This window comes from Harmonia axyridis, chromosome X (genome assembly GCF_914767665.1).
Source record: "Harmonia axyridis chromosome X, icHarAxyr1.1, whole genome shotgun sequence".
Lineage (NCBI taxonomy): Eukaryota > Metazoa > Arthropoda > Insecta > Coleoptera > Coccinellidae > Harmonia > Harmonia axyridis.
In genome coordinates this window covers 11160584-11179918 of record NC_059508.1, presented here as the reverse complement: position 1 = coordinate 11179918, position 19335 = coordinate 11160584, and the positions used below count along the sequence as shown (strand labels likewise).

At 35.6% G+C, this 19335-nt stretch overlaps 1 protein-coding gene across 6 annotated transcripts in view; it reads right to left on the bottom strand.

Moving 5' to 3' along the window:
• LOC123685682 (protein trachealess) overlaps positions 1-19335 on the bottom strand; it is a 186009-nt gene that overhangs the window by 107218 nt on the left and 59456 nt on the right. For all 6 annotated transcript variants that reach the window (XM_045625487.1, XM_045625486.1, XM_045625488.1 and 3 more), the window contains one exon: positions 5073-5120. Coding sequence is in view for 2 of the 6 variants with exons in the window: in XM_045625482.1 (XP_045481438.1) it covers positions 5073-5120 (48 nt within the window). In the remaining 4 variants the exon portion in view is untranslated. The remainder of the gene's footprint in view (positions 1-5072; positions 5121-19335) is intronic.

Sequence of the window (19335 nt, the reverse complement as noted above, 5' to 3'; positions counted from 1 at the left end):
TCAGGTCTACAGCCGACAACGGTGAAAACAATTAGTGTCAACAATCTCTATATAGAGTTGCAAATTCTACAGAGTTTTTGAATGAAAAGCCAATGAATTAAATTGGCCTATTGTTCAAGCAAATCCACGAATACATGCTATCCATAAGTGTCACTTCTGTGTTAGTGTGTATCTACATACAGTAGCAAACAACCGGATTTGCAATTCTTGGGAAGCTGATTTGTATTGAGATCTATTCCAACAAAATAGTGATATTCCACTGAAACATCATCAAATATTTTTATTCAACAATTTTATAAATAACTTGATATCTCCTCTTCAAAACCAGCCAGCCTATCATGACTTCTTTGATGAAGTAGGGTACTTATAAAATTTGATAAAGAAGCAGAAAACATTTTTGACAGTCGATAACCTGTTATTTGAACGAGATATAAATTTGGATTTTGAATAGTTGAGTCTCCTGAGTTTCGATTAAACATTTATAATTTGCATGTTGTCAATTGTTGTGTAAAGGGTGATCATTATCAACCAAGAGGTCCAGTTCATTCAGTTTGAGGCAATATTCAGTTTCAATTTGTAAACACTATTAGCCACTTTTTCACTTATCTTTGATTTGATTTAGTAGATAGAGGTCAACATTTGAAAATTGCTATTCTAGATTCTTAATGAAATGCAAAGACTCAATATTTATAGGATCAATAAAAGAGCGAATAGCCTTTTTTCTGCCAAAGCCTTCAAGTTCTCTAGTGTCACTTTTGTAAAACTTCTAGAACTCTGAGAATTGCATGAATCAGAGTCCCATCTATCGCCATGTATCAAACTTTCACTTATCCCTTTCTCCATTCATTTGACACAACCAAAAAAGATTATCTAATCTCCGTACGTGTTGCTGGCAATAAATAAAGGCAAATTCGTGGTGCATCCCGTGCTTTGGAATTGAGGCCCATGATCTGGGGCCCTGCTGAACCGAAAGGCGTTAATATGAGACCAGTAGAACCCCAAACACGTATGCAGACGTGACACAGCTGTACTCGCAATATCTGGAGCTGAAGACCTATAGACTGACGTCAGGCGGAAGAAAGTCACGTGACCGGCGTTAAAGGATGCTCACGTCCAGCCTCTATGTGCCGACACTGCCGATGCCGGCCAATTTGCTTGATGCGAAGCCCAAAGACGGTTCAGATTGGTATCGAGCTGATTTAAATCGAGACCTGCTTCATTCACCTGGAGGCTCCTCTTCAACGTTCTGGTGACAGTGAACCTAACCCAACTTATTCTAAGAATATTTGCACAATTATTCGCTAGTATTAAAATAAGCTATTTATACCTGAAGAAAGATGAGATGGGACTCAATTGAGACTGAAAAAGATGTAAATGCATTCCTATTCAAGGATTTATCCTTTTGAAATCTCAAAGGTACGGACTTTTGCGACACTGAAGGAGTTCATTTTGGCGTAACAAATCGTTCTCTTTCACACATTTGCATGTGACCCTTGGTCCTTCTTTGATGTCGGACTAACGCCTCAGTAACTATCGCAATTCGTTTAAAGGAATGTTTGACAATTTCGGTTAATAGGTCGTAATCAGGAATCCCGAATTCAACCTAAATTTTCTTCCTCTGTATTATTATCTTCTATCGTTATCTCTAACCAAGTAAACTTTAGTTGATGGAATTCATAAACTTAACATAATTATAGAATATGAATCATTGACTTCATAATAATTCAATATTATATACTTGTGCAGTGTTATGAAATTAAGGAATCCGAGTTATGTATAAAATCCGCGACGTTTTTATGGAATCAACATGATCACTTAGTGTTATGAATCATTAAATTCGACATCGATTGATGTTTAAGAGTTAAGACGTTTTTTGTGGAATTAGTTGACTCCATCATAATTTGAGAGAATATTCCTTTTAGTTTTGGATACCTAAGGAGTTTCATCCAATTCTGATTAATGTATGAAATATGCTTCGGTTATGATGGAATCATTGACTTCCTAACAATTCCATATTATACAACCTGTGCAGTGACATTATGGATTCCGAGTTATGTATAATATCCGCGACGTTTTTATGCCATCAACATGAGCACTCAGTGTTATCAAATAATAAATTCGACCTCAGTTGATGTTCAGAAGTTGCGACGTTTTTTGTGAAATCAGTTGACTCCATCATAATTTCTGATTGGGTACCTGAGGAGTTTTATATTCCAATTTGACATGAAATGTGAAATCCCCATGATGATTCTTGAGCGAATATTCGTTTTAGCATTGGATACCTATAAAGTTTCAAGATTCCACTTCGATTAATATTTGAAATTTGGTTCGGTTATGATGGAATCATTGACTCCATAATAATTCCATATTATATCAAGTGCAGTGTTATGATATTAAGGATTCCGAGTTATGTATAATATCCGCGACGTTTTTATAGAATCTACATGATCACTCAGTATTATGAAATATTGAATTCGACTTCGATTGATGTTTAAAAGTTGCTATGTTTTTCGTGGAATCAGTTGACTCCATCATAATTTCTGATGGGGTACCTAGTAACATTCATTTTCCAATTAAACATGTAATGTGAAATCCTATGATTTCTGAGAGAATATTCCTTTTAGCTTTGGATACTTATGAAGTTTCATGATACCACTTCGATTAGCTTATGATGGAATCATTGACTCCATAATAATTCCATATTATATATTTGTGCAGTGTCATGAAATTAAGGATTCCGAGTTATGTATCAAATCCGCGACGTTTTTATGGTATCACTCAGTGTTATGAAATATTAAATTCGACTTCGATTGATGTTTAAACGTTGCGACGTTTTTTGTGGAATCAGTTGACTCCATCATACTTTAAGATTGGGTACCTGGGGAGTTTTATATTCCAATTTTCTACTGAAGAAGCTTGACGGAGGATCGAGTCCGAAGATTTTAAAGCTCGATTAATATTGGTGCACGCTTCAAACGGAATAAAATCGAGCATGAAATCGGTCCACCTGTTTTCGGGTGTTTTTTTTCTGGACAAATCCTATATCGGCCAACTATCGAGATTATCCTTGTGGGGTTGTGTCGTGAGAACTGAAGAAACAAAGGTGAGATGGAATGACCGTTGAGATACGCTTAATACTCGTGTTATTGGATCAGGATCGTATGCGTAAAAAACTTATTTCCTCAGGGGAGTGATCCGACCCATCAAATTATAGGTGTAGGTAGCTATTGCTGGGCCAGGATAAGATTTACGGTGCAATCTCCGAAAATTGCATTAACCACCGATGATTACAGTTCATCATCTTCGCCGCTTATACGAAAGTTAATGATAAAAAACATAATCATACTTGTTGATTTTGGGGACTGATGAATTTTCGATACCGAAACAATACATCAGATCTGTTCGACTTTTGTCTGTTAGAGACTCGGTTCTCTCTCTATTCTTATTTCAACATTTCGACGTTGAAGGTCAAATTACGAACTCAAAGATCTCCTCGCTAAGTTGATGCTTAAACGACAAATCAAAACATTGTGGATTTAACACAATGGTTTATTTCCTGCTATCTTGAAGAATATCTGGACTCTTGAAAATATTATAATTGATTGCGCGCTACGGGATTTGAACAGAAGTTATTTGTTTCGAACTTTGAAAATACTTAAATTATTAGTGCTAAGACTTGCGGTATTGCCTAGGCTTTTCCAAAAGGAATCATTTGATTTGGTTATAATGGCAACACTATGCCTTATTTTTTGACATTGTTCATCTAATCATGGAAACATACATGTTTAAACAACATTTAGAAATTGTTAAATTCTTTTATCAAAAAAAGTGTTCATTTGTGAGTACTGAGATAAATTTAAGGAGAATTCATGAACGATCTTATTCAGTTAATCCATTTACCCTTTTTTCGTACTGCAGACCAATTTTAAAGTGAACTGGTATGGTATAATACATGGTATTGCCATTATAAGCATTTTAAATTGTTCCTTTTGGATAACTTCTATTACAAATCATAATACCGATAAATAATTCAGATGGGTTGCTAAAATTGGCTTCATTTCCCTTCATACTAATGCGGAGTCGAAACGTCGTTCGTCATTGATTACGTCACAATAAATCATTTGGTGGAATCTGTTGCGGTTTCATTGATTTTTTTGATTACTGAAATGCATCGTTGTGTTGATATCTCGAGCTTACTGCTCATTTGTGGTTGATTTAAAGATTCAATAAGACCTCAAAAACTGTTAGCAACACATCACTCAATAAGTCCAGGTCCTGCAAGCGCACAGATGACACCTCCACTTTTTTTCTCGTAGAATCAAGCTCCAAAAGATAAGTGTCAAAATAGAGTTAAGTCTGGACCAAGATATTGTGAAGCTACATCTATTATTGTTTGAGAAATGGATAAAAACTGGTTTCGTGTACTGATAAAACACTGTTTTTCGATGGGAAAAAATACTGTGCAAGCAAAGTAATGGTTAAAGGTGTTATTCAGCCTCTGCTCCATCAAGAGAATCAAATTTGGCTCTAATGAAGAAGTTATTGCCAAGGTTGAAGCATATTTCGAAAGCAAAGACGAATTTTTCTACAGAAAAGGTCTTGAAAACAGCGTTGGAGTACATGTTTCAATCTTGAAGGCATCTATGTTGACAAATGAAGAAGAATATTTAAGAAAGAAAAGTGTTTCTACTGTTCAGACCTAGGACTTATTGGGTGAAGTGTGAGACGTGAAATAACTACCAGTTTTATTAACTACAAGTTAAGCACTGCAGATTTGTTTACTTCAACGGAATTTTCACACGAAGGGTATCAAATGATAGAGATTATACTTGTGCGTATTCGATTGAGGAATAAATTTGATTCTACTCAATTCAAGCGAGAAAATGAGAGGAATTGAAAAGTGTTTTATTTCGACTTTGACTTTCGATGTAGGTACCTACCATTTCGAAATGGAAAAGTATGGATTGAACGAAATAGAATCTTTCGTTTATGTGCACTCTTAGCAAATATACATAAACATCATCAGGTGTGTTGAATCAACAGGTAAGATAACAAACAAACAAAACACTTACCGTGCGTTTACAGAAGAAGGGTTGCCAACGTCGTCAGCGGATGGTTTCCTGGAAAAAAAATTCGAATATGGATAACTGATTCCGCACAGCATTTCTTCAACGCGACAAACACGTGACTTGACACGTCAGGGGCGGTGAAGTTTGGGGGTAGTTGACGATGTTGAGTGCAAGTGCACACTGTAATCCAAAACGGCCTAGCTCTGAGACTTCATCCCCTACCACGCTTTCGTTTACTCTTACCCTAAATGACTCCTAATATCACTCCCTCCCTTATTTCGACTAATACAGATCTGATAAGACCATTTATTTCATCCCGGTTACATTTAATGTTCAACAGAGATACATACATTAATACATATTTGTAATGACTTAGTTTGTTGCCTGAATGAACAACTATGGGGTTATCTACGCCAAGGGGTGCATTGTGCTCTTCTAGAAGAAACATTTAATGGGAAAAACCAGCCGATAGTGGACTTTTATTTCCGGTGAAGAATACAGGGTGTTTCAAGGGGAAAAAAACTATTTAAAAGGTTCCGATTATCTTTGAATTTTACTCATTTCTTCCTGTGCTCATAAAAAGCGAACCACCCTGAATATATTCTCGAAACAACACACTTCATATAAGAATTTTGAGAATCTATTTACATATTTGAAAAGAGCACAAAAAACTTAACTGAAACGTGAAAAATTTAAAAAAAATGAATGCCTAGTATTGCATAATCCAAATTGATAATGATCGAACAGTCGCTATTGTTTTAGTGAAAAAATTGAAAATAATTATGTTGATTTTTTCTAGTTCAAACAGTGTGATTTTATTAGTAGTTTCCTCGAATTTCTACGAAATCTTTTGGTAGATTTTGGTAGTTTCAGAAATATCTTTCCACACTTGGCCAAAATGGCCAAATATTTTTCATCAACGCCAGAATCTGCAGCTCCTATTGAAAGACAATTTTCCAGAGCTGCTCTTACAGTTATAAAAACCCGCAATAGATTAGGCGAGAAATCTATAAGAAGCCTCATGTATCTTAGATCTTGGATGGAAAATTAAGAAATCAAACAAAGTCTGAATATTTCTCAATATTAAGAAACTTAATATTTTCATTTTTTCTTATTTTGTTATGATTTATAGTGATTCAATTAATTTTTCTATTTCAAAAAAGTAGATATTTTCGGTGTTTTTATGCAATAAGTTTAATAAACAAAAGTATTTTTCGCAAGCTTCCTTCTCATTCCATCATTTTCTATTGATTGACATTACACAAAAATTCTGCTAAAAATCATGGTGCTTGGTATGATTCAAGAACTTGATAAATAAATACTTGACATGACTTGAGATTGAACAACTACTACTTGACTTGAGCTCGACTTGAAATCAAGTCCAGCTCAAGCCAATCATCTTGAAAATCAAGCCAAGCCGTGAATCCCTAATTCATACTATCGAATAGCCCATTGACAGAGTTTATAATTTTAAAAACGTTACTTTGTGTTATGTTTATTGATACTTCTTAACATAAATGAGGAAAGACGTTAGTGGAAAAATAGTTAGTTGGGATCCTCATTGAAATTTTCATTGTTAACAAATGGGGTCATCCCCTATCGTTGGAGACGGAGCAGGATGAAAATCCTGATTGGAAATCGGCTCCGTTCGGAAAACTCATTTTCCGAAATTGCCTATGTAATTAAAGTGGCAAACCAATTTCCTGGAATTATAAAAGTGCAACAAAGTAAACTTTTTTAAAGGGAAAGAACGGTTTCATGAGTCGTATAAATGTAAGAGGGTGCGTAACAACTTACAAAACAGCTCGCTCTGCTTAAGAATCGCTGCACGTAGACCTGCTAATCGTCTACAGAAGAAGATACCCCGCGTCATCATTACTTTTAGATTAATCATATGCTGCTCCTCTACGTCCTTGTGTGCGACATAATATTGTTGATTATTATTTTATTCAATTATGGATAAAATTCGAACTGCTATATTTATCCGTAATTGGAGTGCAATTTCATGCTCAGCGCATCGTGCCAACGTGGCAATTTCACATATTGAACTTTAAGAAGGGAAAAATGTATTAGGACTGAAGCTATCGAGACAGGAACGAATCTACGTACTCATTAAAATTGAATTTGAAATGAGCAATTAGAGAGAGCTTCTTCCCCATTTACCACAACATTTGAGCTTCAATACGAATATGATGAACCTTTTTTTAAGAAAAAAAATTTCATCGAGATTGATACAACTACTCCAACGCTCCCTTTTCAATACATTCTTTGTAGAAACATTTGTCTTAGCTTTTGATATAGGCTTTAATCTCGGCAACAACTTCTTCATTAGAGCCAAATTGAAAGTCCTCATACACTTTTTAACCGTGGTTGTCGATGGAGAAGATTCTTCATAGATAACACTGAACTGAATTGCTTTGCTCACACAGTGTTTTCCCATAAAAAACAGAGGGTTAGTCTTGTATTTTATTGTCCATATGCAGAATATCGACATTATCATCAAAAAGTATTATTCATTTGAATGATTTGCATATGACTATTGAATCTATAAACATTTGAAAATTGCGAAATAATTAAATATATTAGTGTCACTTCTATAGGTGCAAACCAACTGATTATTCATTCTTCAAGTACTTATATGTTATAAAAAAAAAAACGCCCTTCATGTATAAAATTCAAAATTGATAAGACCGAAATATGAGTAAAATATTTTATCGTTTGATAATTGAATTTGAATTGCTATTTCCATGAAGCTGCTGTATGAAATACATAATCATAGATATTCGTATCCAAACTTCAATCTACACATTCAAAATAATTTTATAGTATAGTTCATTTTCTTTCGATTAAGTATTCAGTATTAGGGATTCACGGCTATAGGGATTTGAATCCCTATAGTATGAATTATTGTTGTATGTTGACATCTTCATAGATCAGACTTTTAAGAAAAAAGTACATCAGTTTGAAAAGAAAATGTTATTAAATATGATAAAAATAAGATATATCAAGCACTGAAATCATGCATATCTTTCCATTATTACATTATGAGAAACAAACTGGATCACGTAAATTTGAAGCAACAACATTGAATTCTAAGATTTTCATAAAAAGCAACGTGCGACATACATATTATTAGAATGTTATTTCCTTTATCTTTATTCAATTCCGTTTTAATACCTATGCAAAATTAAAGAAAAAATTGAAATTTTCTCTTTGGATGAAAAATAAAATGATGAACAGAACGTTTTTGGTTCCATTCGAAGAACTGATTCGTTGGGAAAAATTATACATCGGCCTTTGTGAGTAAACAATTGAGGTAACCTGATTGAGAATTCGTAAATAAAGAGTGACTTCAATTTAGGCATCTCCGATCTGAGGCAAGAGATTGCCAGTATAGGAGATCTCGATAATATCAGATGATTCAGGATAAATCCAGAGCCATTTTTCAATCGAGGCATTTATTTACAAGTCTTCAGTAGCCGAGACAATCCAAAGAATTAGCAAACATAAAATTAATTCAACTCGCAATCGATACATGGTATCTTCAAATAGTAATTGAATTTATTGTAGCGGTATCAAGACTGAAATAAAATTGTTTATTTCATTGTGTTGTCGCAAATAAGGCTGCATTTAAGGCTCATGCCAATTAATCGCATATCACATAAAGTAATGTAGATCTAAGATACAGGTAACATCCATACAATGGTCTAAGAAGTTGCTTCCAAGCGGCATCTCCACTGGAACTATTTTAATCCAACAATCAATGTCAGCTTAAACAGCATCGGATTATAAAAACCGGTGAATTTAAAGCCCTATCGTTCCAAACATACAATTTGCTGCTCGTTTACTTCCAACCTACCGAATTTTTTCACTTTTGCTCTAGTTATGTTCCACTACCATTCAAGTATTTGATTTAATACAAGACGTAATGTATTCTATTCAATTACTGCCGCACTAAGCGGACGGCTTTACGGTTGATTCGTAGCATTCTTCACTGAAATTCAATAGGGATTTTCAGGAAACTGTCGAATCGGATCTTACATCTATTATTTCTACGACTAAAAGTTGAAAAATCATGAAAGTTCATTGAATTTTGAAAACATTTGAAGTTTCACTGAAGTCCTGAAGATCTTCACGATAATATTATAAATATAACTAATTTGACTAACAAATTAAAACTACAAACCTAAATGAAAACAACCACAATTATGACGTCATTGCGTCAAAACCTTCACTATTTGAAATGTCTCAATCAAATATTTTTTGTCTTCAGTGTCTTATACTTCCAACAACTTACTGAATTTACCAACTTCAAACTTGTATATTTATTTCACAAACTTGCATTTTGGGAACTCAAAGGTTAACTTGAACAAACTGTTCATCTAACGGGTGTTTTTTTAGAGGTATATAACTTTAAGTTGGCATTACTGTTCAAGATGGCGACCGATTTAACAGCTGTCAAGTGATTTATTCTCAGTTTGGTTTGGCAATTCATGAATAAACTCACGCCTGAACAACGCTTGCAAATAGTGCAATTTCATTTCGAAAATAATGGTTTTGTGCGGAATACGTATCGCGCACTACGTCCATTTTATTTTGTTTAGCGATGAAGCGCACTTCTGGTTGAATGGCTACGTCAACAAACAAAACTGCCGCATTTGGAGTGAAGCTAATTCTCAAGTGTATGTCGAAACACTGTTACATCCAGACACACTGACTGTTTGGTGCGCTTTATGGGCTGGTGGAATCATTGGTCCGTACTTCTTCAAAAACGATGATGGCCAGAACGTTACAGTCAATGGTGATCGGTATAGAGCCATGATTACTAACTTTTTCATTCTTGAATTGAACAACCATGATGTCCAGGAGCTGTGGTTCCAACAAGACGGTGCAACATGTCACACAGCTCGTGCCACATTCAATTTATTGAAAGACACGTTTGGTGACTGCCTAATTTCACGTTTTGGACCTGTGAATTGGCGTCCAAGATTTTGTGATTTAACACCGCTAGACTACTTTCTGTGGGGCTAAGTAAAGTCATTGGTCTATGCGGATAAGCCACAAACCCTTGATCATTTGGAAGACAACATTCGCCATGTTATTGCCGATATACGGCCACAAATGTTGGAAAACGTCATCGAAAATTGGACGTCCAGATTGGACTACATCCGAGCCAGCCGTGGCGGTCATATGCCAGAAATCATATTTAAAATGTAATGCCACAAGATTATCTTGCGGATAAATAAAATTCATATCAATCGAATAATCCATCGTTGTTTTATTTCAATTTAAAGTTCTATAGCTCTAAAAAAACACCTTTTAGTATGGCTGTAGGAATCAATTTGAACAGGTAATCCTAGATTTCTCTTAGTCTTCTGTGAAATGAGTATGCAAATCAAGATTTCCAATTGAAAAACAATTTTAGAGAGTTTCATTTTATCTTTTGGTTGATGTTGACTCTAATCAATTACTCTGATTACTTAAATCATAAGTTTTTGATTCATAAATGAAAAAATGTCTGAAATAATTTACAAATATGAAATTATATTCTATATTTTCACCTCCCAAATTACTGGTACTGATCATCTAATACTAATAATGAACCCTCAAAAAAAAAGTTCTTCGTCAATTTCAACACTTTCCATCAATAATGAGAATGTGTGATTAACATTTTATCATGTATTATCATTATCTGCAAGGTGTTTTGAAGAGGAAGTCAAATTCCTCAAGGAAGAGGGAAAGTATGTCCTACTAGACATTCTTATTCTCATTGCGCAATTTTCATCTCCTGCCTCTGAAATAATGATGCATTCCCCTACGTTGAAGCAGTAACGACCGCAATGAAAAAAATATGATTTTCAAAAGATCCAGGCTATGTTTCATTCCGAGAAAAACCACCGTATTTCAAGCGACAATAAACCGGTAGAAAGATATATATACTCTCGTGTCTGAGAGGTAAATGCACTAAAGAAAATTAGAATGAGCGTACGACCTCCCCCATGTCCTTAAATAATGAAACAATATCTCAATATACGTTTGTTGGCCTTGTTCCTAGTGTATAACCTGATTATGTGTCATCTTTGTCAATGGAGAGGCTAGACGTGGCTGTGTCGAGTTGTCCATTATTCATTTGACTCATTATTTATATTATACGTTCACTGGCTTGCAGTTTCCGATGAATCTTTCAACAGGACCGAATGACAAGGAAAGGAATTCTTTTCTAATAAGACATATGTCTACGTGATATTTTGGTTTATCATTTCCGATAATACATTTTTGGAGTCGTTCGATGAATGGAAGCATGGAATTTAGGAAACAACCAATATCAATCCATCCATTTCTAAAAAAAAACTGTGAAAGATAATTTTATAGAATCAGGACTGGACTTTGCGTTGCTACAATAAAACTGGATGAAAAATGTTTTATCATCTCAGCTTTGATAACGTATGTCACAATAGGCCAAAATATAATATCATCTTGAGCATGATTCTGTTGGATAAAATTAACCAATATTGTTAAGTACTTGTGAAAGTTACTTTGACTCACCACAGCTTCGCTTACAACTTGGCCCACATAAGGCGTGAAAATCCCAGTAGTTCATATTAGGGATTCATCAAGCCAAATAGCTTGACATTTCAACCGAATACTTGACTTGAAAATCAAGCTCGTTAAAAAGTTCATGAGCTTGACTTGACTTGATTTTAGATATTTATTGTTTGACTTAATATCAAGTGACTTGATATTACTTGAGCTTGATATGCTCGCGTCGCACAGCATTTATTTCTGCAATCTCGTGCGCGCTTAGACTTAATAAGGAGTTTCCTCGAGCGCCGAGAGACTGAAGCATTCGCTAGTGTGAGTTCATTAGTTTTTTCACATTTCCATGAAATTTATTTTGGTAGTTTCAGCAATATTTTTCCAAACTTGGCCAAAATGGCCAAGGACTCTTTATCAACGCCAACATCTTTGGTTTCTGTTGAAAGACAATTTTCCAGAGCTGCTCTTACAGTTATGAAATATGGAGATTTTTGAATATTAAGAAAATTCCTTTTTTTATTATTTTTTATTTTGTTATGATTATTAGTGATTTCATTTATGTTTCTATTTCAAAAGGGTTGATATTTTCGGTTCTTTTATACAATAAGTTTAATAAATGAAAGTGTTTTTGCGAGGTTCCTTCTCATTTTATCATTTTTTTATTGATATCAGACTATGCAATAAAACTGCTAAAAATCAAGTATCTTCATATGATTCAAGTACTTGATAAATAAATACTTGACTTGAGATTGAAAAACTACTACTTGACTTGAGGTTGACTTGAAATCAAGTCAAGCTCAAGTCAAGTAGCTCGAAAATCAGGCAAAGCCGTGAATCTCTAGTTGATATCGCTCACCAAACTACAACTTTTTCCTTTTTATTGAATTTCATAATGTCTGGACATTTTTCGATATTGTTAGTGAGGAATTTTGAGTTTTCTTCAATTTTGGAAATCTTCAGAGTAAATCTATAAAGAAGACTTTGTTATTTGCAAAATGAATCCGCCTCGAAGCTTGACAACATCTCGGTATTCGAGCTAACTGATTTGGTGTAAGTTTTGATATTTCTTTCTCTTACGGTATTCTACAACTGTTCTCGCCAGTTCTCTGGAAATTGTATCTTTGGAAACACCAAAATCTCGAGAAACATTTCGATTAAAAAAAAATCAAATCATGTGGGTTTTAGGTATCGGCACAGCTGACATATAAACACGTTTCCTAAGCTCCAATGTTAAGTCATTAGCATTGAATTCTCATTGAAATAAATGACTCTGTTCTTTCCAAAGCCGACAAATTTTCGAAATTTTTTCATCCCGTTAATAATAATACTAATAATAAAATTTATTTAGCACTCGGTTAGTACAAAAAATATAAAATCAACACAACAATGATATAATCTGTCAAAATTTTTTTCAAATTGGTACTTAAATTTTTTTGTTTGTTATTTTTTCTGATAAATGGAGGGGGTTATGTCACCAATAACCACCTCACGCATGTGACGATAAGTACCTAATCTGACCCTACCAACACTTTTTCACAAACGTAATAATTTTTTGGCTAAAATTTTTTTTCCGGGGTGGACATAAATTCTGAATCATCTCCTCGTGAGTATGATCGAGGGTTCCTAAATACGTCTATACCGGTTAATTAGTTGTAGAAAAGATGCGGTGTTCACCCTATGCCACGTTCCACCGGATTGACTGAGCCCTTTAATTACACACGTTTGCGCTAGGGGTGTTGATTTATAGAGCAGTTAAAGATCTCATAAACAGCACATGGGTCCGATGGAATGCCCAATGTCATATTTGATGGAACCATCGTGCATTCTTCGCAATCTGAACGGCGGCAGAGCGCCTTGTGGCTTATGCGGATGCGTTTTGCATTTTTTTTCTGTTTTCGTGTTTCCGAGTCCATCGAGGGAGGCTCTTCATGGGTGGACGAAATTGTTGGTCTTCGAATTCAAAATTTTCGCCCGTAGACATTTTTTTTTGTTTTATTGGCGTGGGTGTTTTATTTCGGAAACACATGATAGCGGTCAATGAAGTTTCTCTCATGAAAGAACTGGTGCAAGTCTGCTGGGTCATAACAATAATATGAAGCAAGATACAGTGCCCTAACTATACCAGTGTTCAAAAGAGGAGAAAAAGCCTATCTGCAGAATTACAGGGGAATAACATTGCTCCAGTCTACATCGAAACTGCTGAAGGAAATAATATCACAGAAACTACTTGAAACCGCAGGCATGTGAAAAGAGCAACAAGGATTCAGGTCCAACAGATCTACTACCGATGAAATGTTGGAGAAGTGCATAGAGTTCAGCATGACCCTCTTCATATGCTTCGTAGACCTCACGAAAGCATTTGACAGAGTTCGACTGAAAGATGTGGTACAACTTATGAGGCAGAAGGAAATCGATGAAAAGTACATAAAAGTAATCGGAACACTCAACATTTGTTCTAGAACACGGATAAAAACGGAGCATGGACTTACCGAAGAGTTGAGTACGTTTGTGGAAATAAGGTGACTCTACTATGGGTACCAGGGCACTGTGGGGTTGAAGGAAATGAAAAAGCTGATGAACTTGAAAAAAGTGCATCAAGATTAACAACACCTGCTGGACCTGAGCCTTTCTGTGGGCTAGAAAAAGACCAATATAAAGCGGTCCAGCTATGGGAGTTGAACAACAGGATGATCTATTGGACTAACACTCCTAGACTTGTTCAGGCAAAGAAATTCGTAACGATTCCACCTACTTACGCCAAAAAGCTCTTAAAGCTGTCACGAGCCGAGCTTCGGGTGATGGTGGGACTGCTGACGGGGCACTGTCGGTACAAACATCATTTGTACCGTATGAGAAAATCAGCAGATGAGATTTGCACGCTCTGTAGATCGGAAGCAGAAACAGCCGAACACATGGTATGCAAGTGTCCGGAGCTGGCTGGCCTAAGAACCATTCACATGGGTAAGCCGGTCCTGGATACCAGAGAGGTAACGGCCAAGGCCCCTAAAGAGGTTGTCAGTTTTATTAACGTCGTTGATGACCTTCCTGGGTTTCTATGAATGAGTAGGGTAGAGAACAAAAGATCTGCATGGTCGCAGTTCCCGGAAGGCTTACCGAACCAAAACGACCCCAGTTCAAATAATAATAATAATAATAAGTACGTCTGTAAGAATCAAACAAGGAGACAGCCTGAGCCCGACTCTCTTCAATATGACCATGGATGAGATTATAGAAGGTCTAAAAGACACCAACATTGACTTCAAAATGGGAAATCGATTTTTGGGAATCCTTTGCTCAGCAGATGATGCAGTTCCCATGTCAGAAAGTGAAGACCTCCAATACCTCCTCTATAGATTCAATATAATGGTGCAGAAACTGAACATGGTTATATCCCACAAGAACACCCAATCAATGGTTATAGCCATCAGATGTAAACCAAGTAATGAATTTCAACTACCTCGGAATACAGGTATCGTACAACAGACATACCCTGGAGGAAGTAAGGACACAAGCCAACAAGGCGACAACAATATCGAGATATTTAAGGGATATAATATGGAGGAACAAATACAAGAGCAAGGAAAGTAAGATCCGAATATATAAGACATGTGTGAGGCTAGTGCCTACATCCTCATATTTCCAATAGTCCAATCAGTTGTCCTGAGAATTTTAGATACCCAGCTAGAAACTTGTATTCTGACATCCCAAAGGTTCTCTAAAAACCTACATAAGGTAGAGTGTCTGCAACTATTTAAATCTAAAGACCAATTTTTGTGAACTTTGAAGTTAGAAATCAATAGACACCGTATTATATGTTGGTTTTGAGACAACTTTGAGGATGTCTAAATACAAGTTTATACGAGTTTATAGCTGGGTATCACAACTTCTGAAATTAGTTCCTACTTTTCACTGAGGTGACTGGACTACAAATAAAAGTGATGCTTGCTCTTAAAGAAGTTGAGTTCCTGTGAAAAATTGACTTAGTTTAATTTTTGTTCATTTTTTTTTTCCTTGACGTGCTCCATGTTTCTGCAGTTCTTCACTTGACACTACTCACTTCACTACTCCAATTGGGGTTATTCGAAATGATGGACTGCAGATTTATATATCTGTATTGCTTTCAATTCTTTACTATGCTCGTAGATCTTAAGGATCTTAATACCAATTTGTTCACTCAGCTGAGTAGTGCATCCTTCAGCTAAGCTTGAATTTGAAAACCCTTAAATTTGGCGCCACCTAAATCTGCCACCTAGACCCTCACTTGCCCCCTCCTCTAGATCCGGCACTGGAACATACCATAATTTTCTGCCGGAATGAAGATAGGTAGATAGATAATACTAAAACGGGTGAACATTATGCAGTGGTGTCATTTCGACGTCATATTCGGATGATTTTTATGACCAAGCATCGATCTATATGTACAAACATCGAAGTTGCAGTTGCTCTTATTGTTAACAGAAAAAGCCTGATCATTCAATAGCCATATGCATCAGGCATGGGGTTTCGAGAGACTAAATAGTCCAGTAATTAATTTTCTAAAGGCGAACAATAAATTCATTCCTTAATGAATTCGAAAATGGTCTGAAGCGTCCGCTGAAATACTATCAGATATTTTTTTCAACTTGAAAAATTTATTTCGAGTCAAATACGGTTCCCTGCTTTGTAACAAAAACGCACTTATCCACTTATTGTTCGAAGAATTATGGTAGTCCCTATATTTGGTCGCGAACCTTGTAAATCGAATTAAATTAGTTTTTAGAGCCCTCTTCTCCACTTTAGGGTTAAATAGTGTTATTGAGCACGAGTTGTGATGTAAGTTGGTTTGGATCAGTTTACGGTAACAGCATAACGGCATGCATTATTCACATGGAAGAATAAATGGGTACCATCTAGTTGAATCGCTTTGGCTACAGAAAGCTCGCTAGCCGTGCACAGTGGTCGCATCAAACAGAACAAGGTATATATGCCTGCTGCAACAGATAATCTCCTACCAAAGGAGCTATCCACATCGAAAGAATCAGTAGAGAGCAGTATTACCACCCATTTTCGACTCAACATATAAAAAACAAATTGAACATAAAAAATTTGGTGAATTCTTTTGTTGACTATTCTCGAGTGAACTCTACTGTAAACAAATCTGAAATTCTCCCGGAAAATATGTTCGCTGAGTTCTTTTGAAAGGAATTGCTTCGAATACTTCCGGAGATTTTTCTGTAAGATCTTTTAGTGAGTTCTCTATTGGAACATTCTTTGTGAAAATTTCTGTGGGTTCTTTGGGCGAGTTCTTCTGAATGACATATTTGTGAATTCTCCCGTAAAATATTATTCTTCCATATTTCTGCTGATTTATCTGAAGTCTACGTTTTTGAATGACTTCCCGTGATGAGTTCTTCTGGTCAGTTTTTTTGATGAATTCTTAATCTTCTGGATTAATATCCTTTTAAACTTTTCCCGAAGGAACTATTCTGGAGAAACTTTGGTGAGTTCTTACGGAGGATATTTTATGTGAACTAGATCAATGGCAAGTTCTCACAAATAATATATTTGGTGAGTTCTCCCGTAGAAATTTTTTTGGCGAGCTCTTCCATATTTTTGGAGATTTATCATCAAGTTCTTAGACGTTCTTCAACGACATCTTATGATGAGTTCTTCTGATCAGTTTTTTTATGCTAAATTCTCCTGGATAAGTATCTTCTTCAAACTATCTTTGAAATAACTGATATGGACAATATTTTGGTGAGTTCTTACGGAGAATATTTTATATGAACTAAACTGACGGCAAGTTCTCCCAAATAAAATTTTTGGTGAGTTCTCCAGTAGAAATGTTTTTTGGCACGTTCTTCCATGTTTTTGGAAGTTCATTACAATTTCTTGGACATTTTTCAATGATATCTTGTGATGAGTTCTTCTGATCAGTTTTTTTTTGCTGAATTCTCCTGGATAAGTATCTTCTTCAAACTATTTTTGAAAGAACTGATAAGGAAAATATTTTGGTGAGTTCTTAGGAAGAAAATTTTATGTGAACTAGCCCAAAGGTGAGTTCTTCCGAATAATTATTATGATGAATTCTCCCGTAAAAAAATTTTGAAGATTCATCATAAGTAATCTCGTGTATCTGCATGCTAAAATATCCTGGCTTGATTTCATGATGAATTAATGTAAACAAGAATCGTATGCGTTATGCAGTAATGCAAGAGTGTGTGGTCGTACCCAATTCAATACCATTCTGTCATCGGCGTAGCTCAATAGGATTCTTCGTTGCAGGAAGCTCTGATTCTTCGTTTAGCGCGTGCCGCTCAGGCCATCTCTGTCCAACAGCTTCGATAATATCATATCGACCACCGTTTAATCGTTTCTTGAAACAAATACAACTCCATATATGTCACCAGCCTCCGACGATACGCTGCCTACCAATTATGGTTTAATTGGTTTTCTTAGACAACATTGATTTTCTGAACTCTTGTTACAAACGTTAAATGAATAATGGGCCTCCCATCAGTATTGAATCGTTAAAAATGCGCATCCACGTCTGGAAAATATCACTTCTGGCCATTGTTCCGCAGACGTGCAGGTTTTCAATGGGCAATTTCGAACAGTGCCAAAATTTTTTTCGCATTACCTGGAAACTAGTCTAAGATACTCTTGATAGAAGTGAAGGGTATCTATCTAGTTCTTTCTTTTCAGTTACAAGATGCAGTTCACTTTGGAAAGTATCTGAGTAATTTGAATCTGATAGGAACTGTCAATTAGCATCGATTTGGAACATTTTTCGAACATCTCCAGAACATTACTAAAAATCTGCCTTTTTGAGTGTTGCTCTTTTTCTCCTTTATGGCCTCTATTATTTACTTTTCTTGACAATATAGTCCAAAAGGTGTGTTGTGAGCACTCAACCAGTGTTGAATGTCATGTATAAAATTCGGCCAAAACAAAATATAATATTGAGCAGGATTCTGGTGGATGAAATTCACCAATTCTTTTAAGCAATTGTGTAGGTTACTTTGACTAACCACAGCTTCGCCTAAAACTCGTTTCGCAGAAGGCCTGGATATCTCTCCAGTTAATATCGAGCAATGAATTCAAATTTTATCAGCAAATTTGGCTTCTTGGACGAATTTCACATTGTCTGGATAATATTGTCGGTGTGAAATTCGTTGTTTTCCTCAATTTTCAAATTACTTAGAGTAAAATACTTCTCACCTTCCATGACGATGATTTTGTTATTTGCAAAGTTAAAGCACCTTGAAGCAACGTCACATCTGGCTATTAGATTCAATTGATTAAGACTAAATTTTGGATTTGGTCCTTTTCTTACGATATTCTACATCTCTCCTCTTCAGTTCTCTGGAGAATATGACCTTGGAAACACTAGTACGCTGGACAGTTTTCTCAATGACTTTCTAATGTTATTCATGGCACATTCTAAAAGTGATTTGCTCTATCCAGATAACAATCTAGGTTTTCCACTCTTCGGAAGATTAAGCCATGGTAAACCTTTCCCATGCTCTATTGCACGTTATATGGTTGTCCACGATATTTTGATCTTCAAAAAGTCAAACTATTCGAGGTTTAGGCATCGGCCCAACTATCATAGCTTTTTCTATTATGAGCTTTCGTAAACTGTCTTTAAATGATAAATTACTGCTGGTTTTAAATTCAACTAGATATTTTGAATTTTGATGTGTTTTTCAACTGTATTATATGTAGACTATGCCTTATTGTTGTCAGT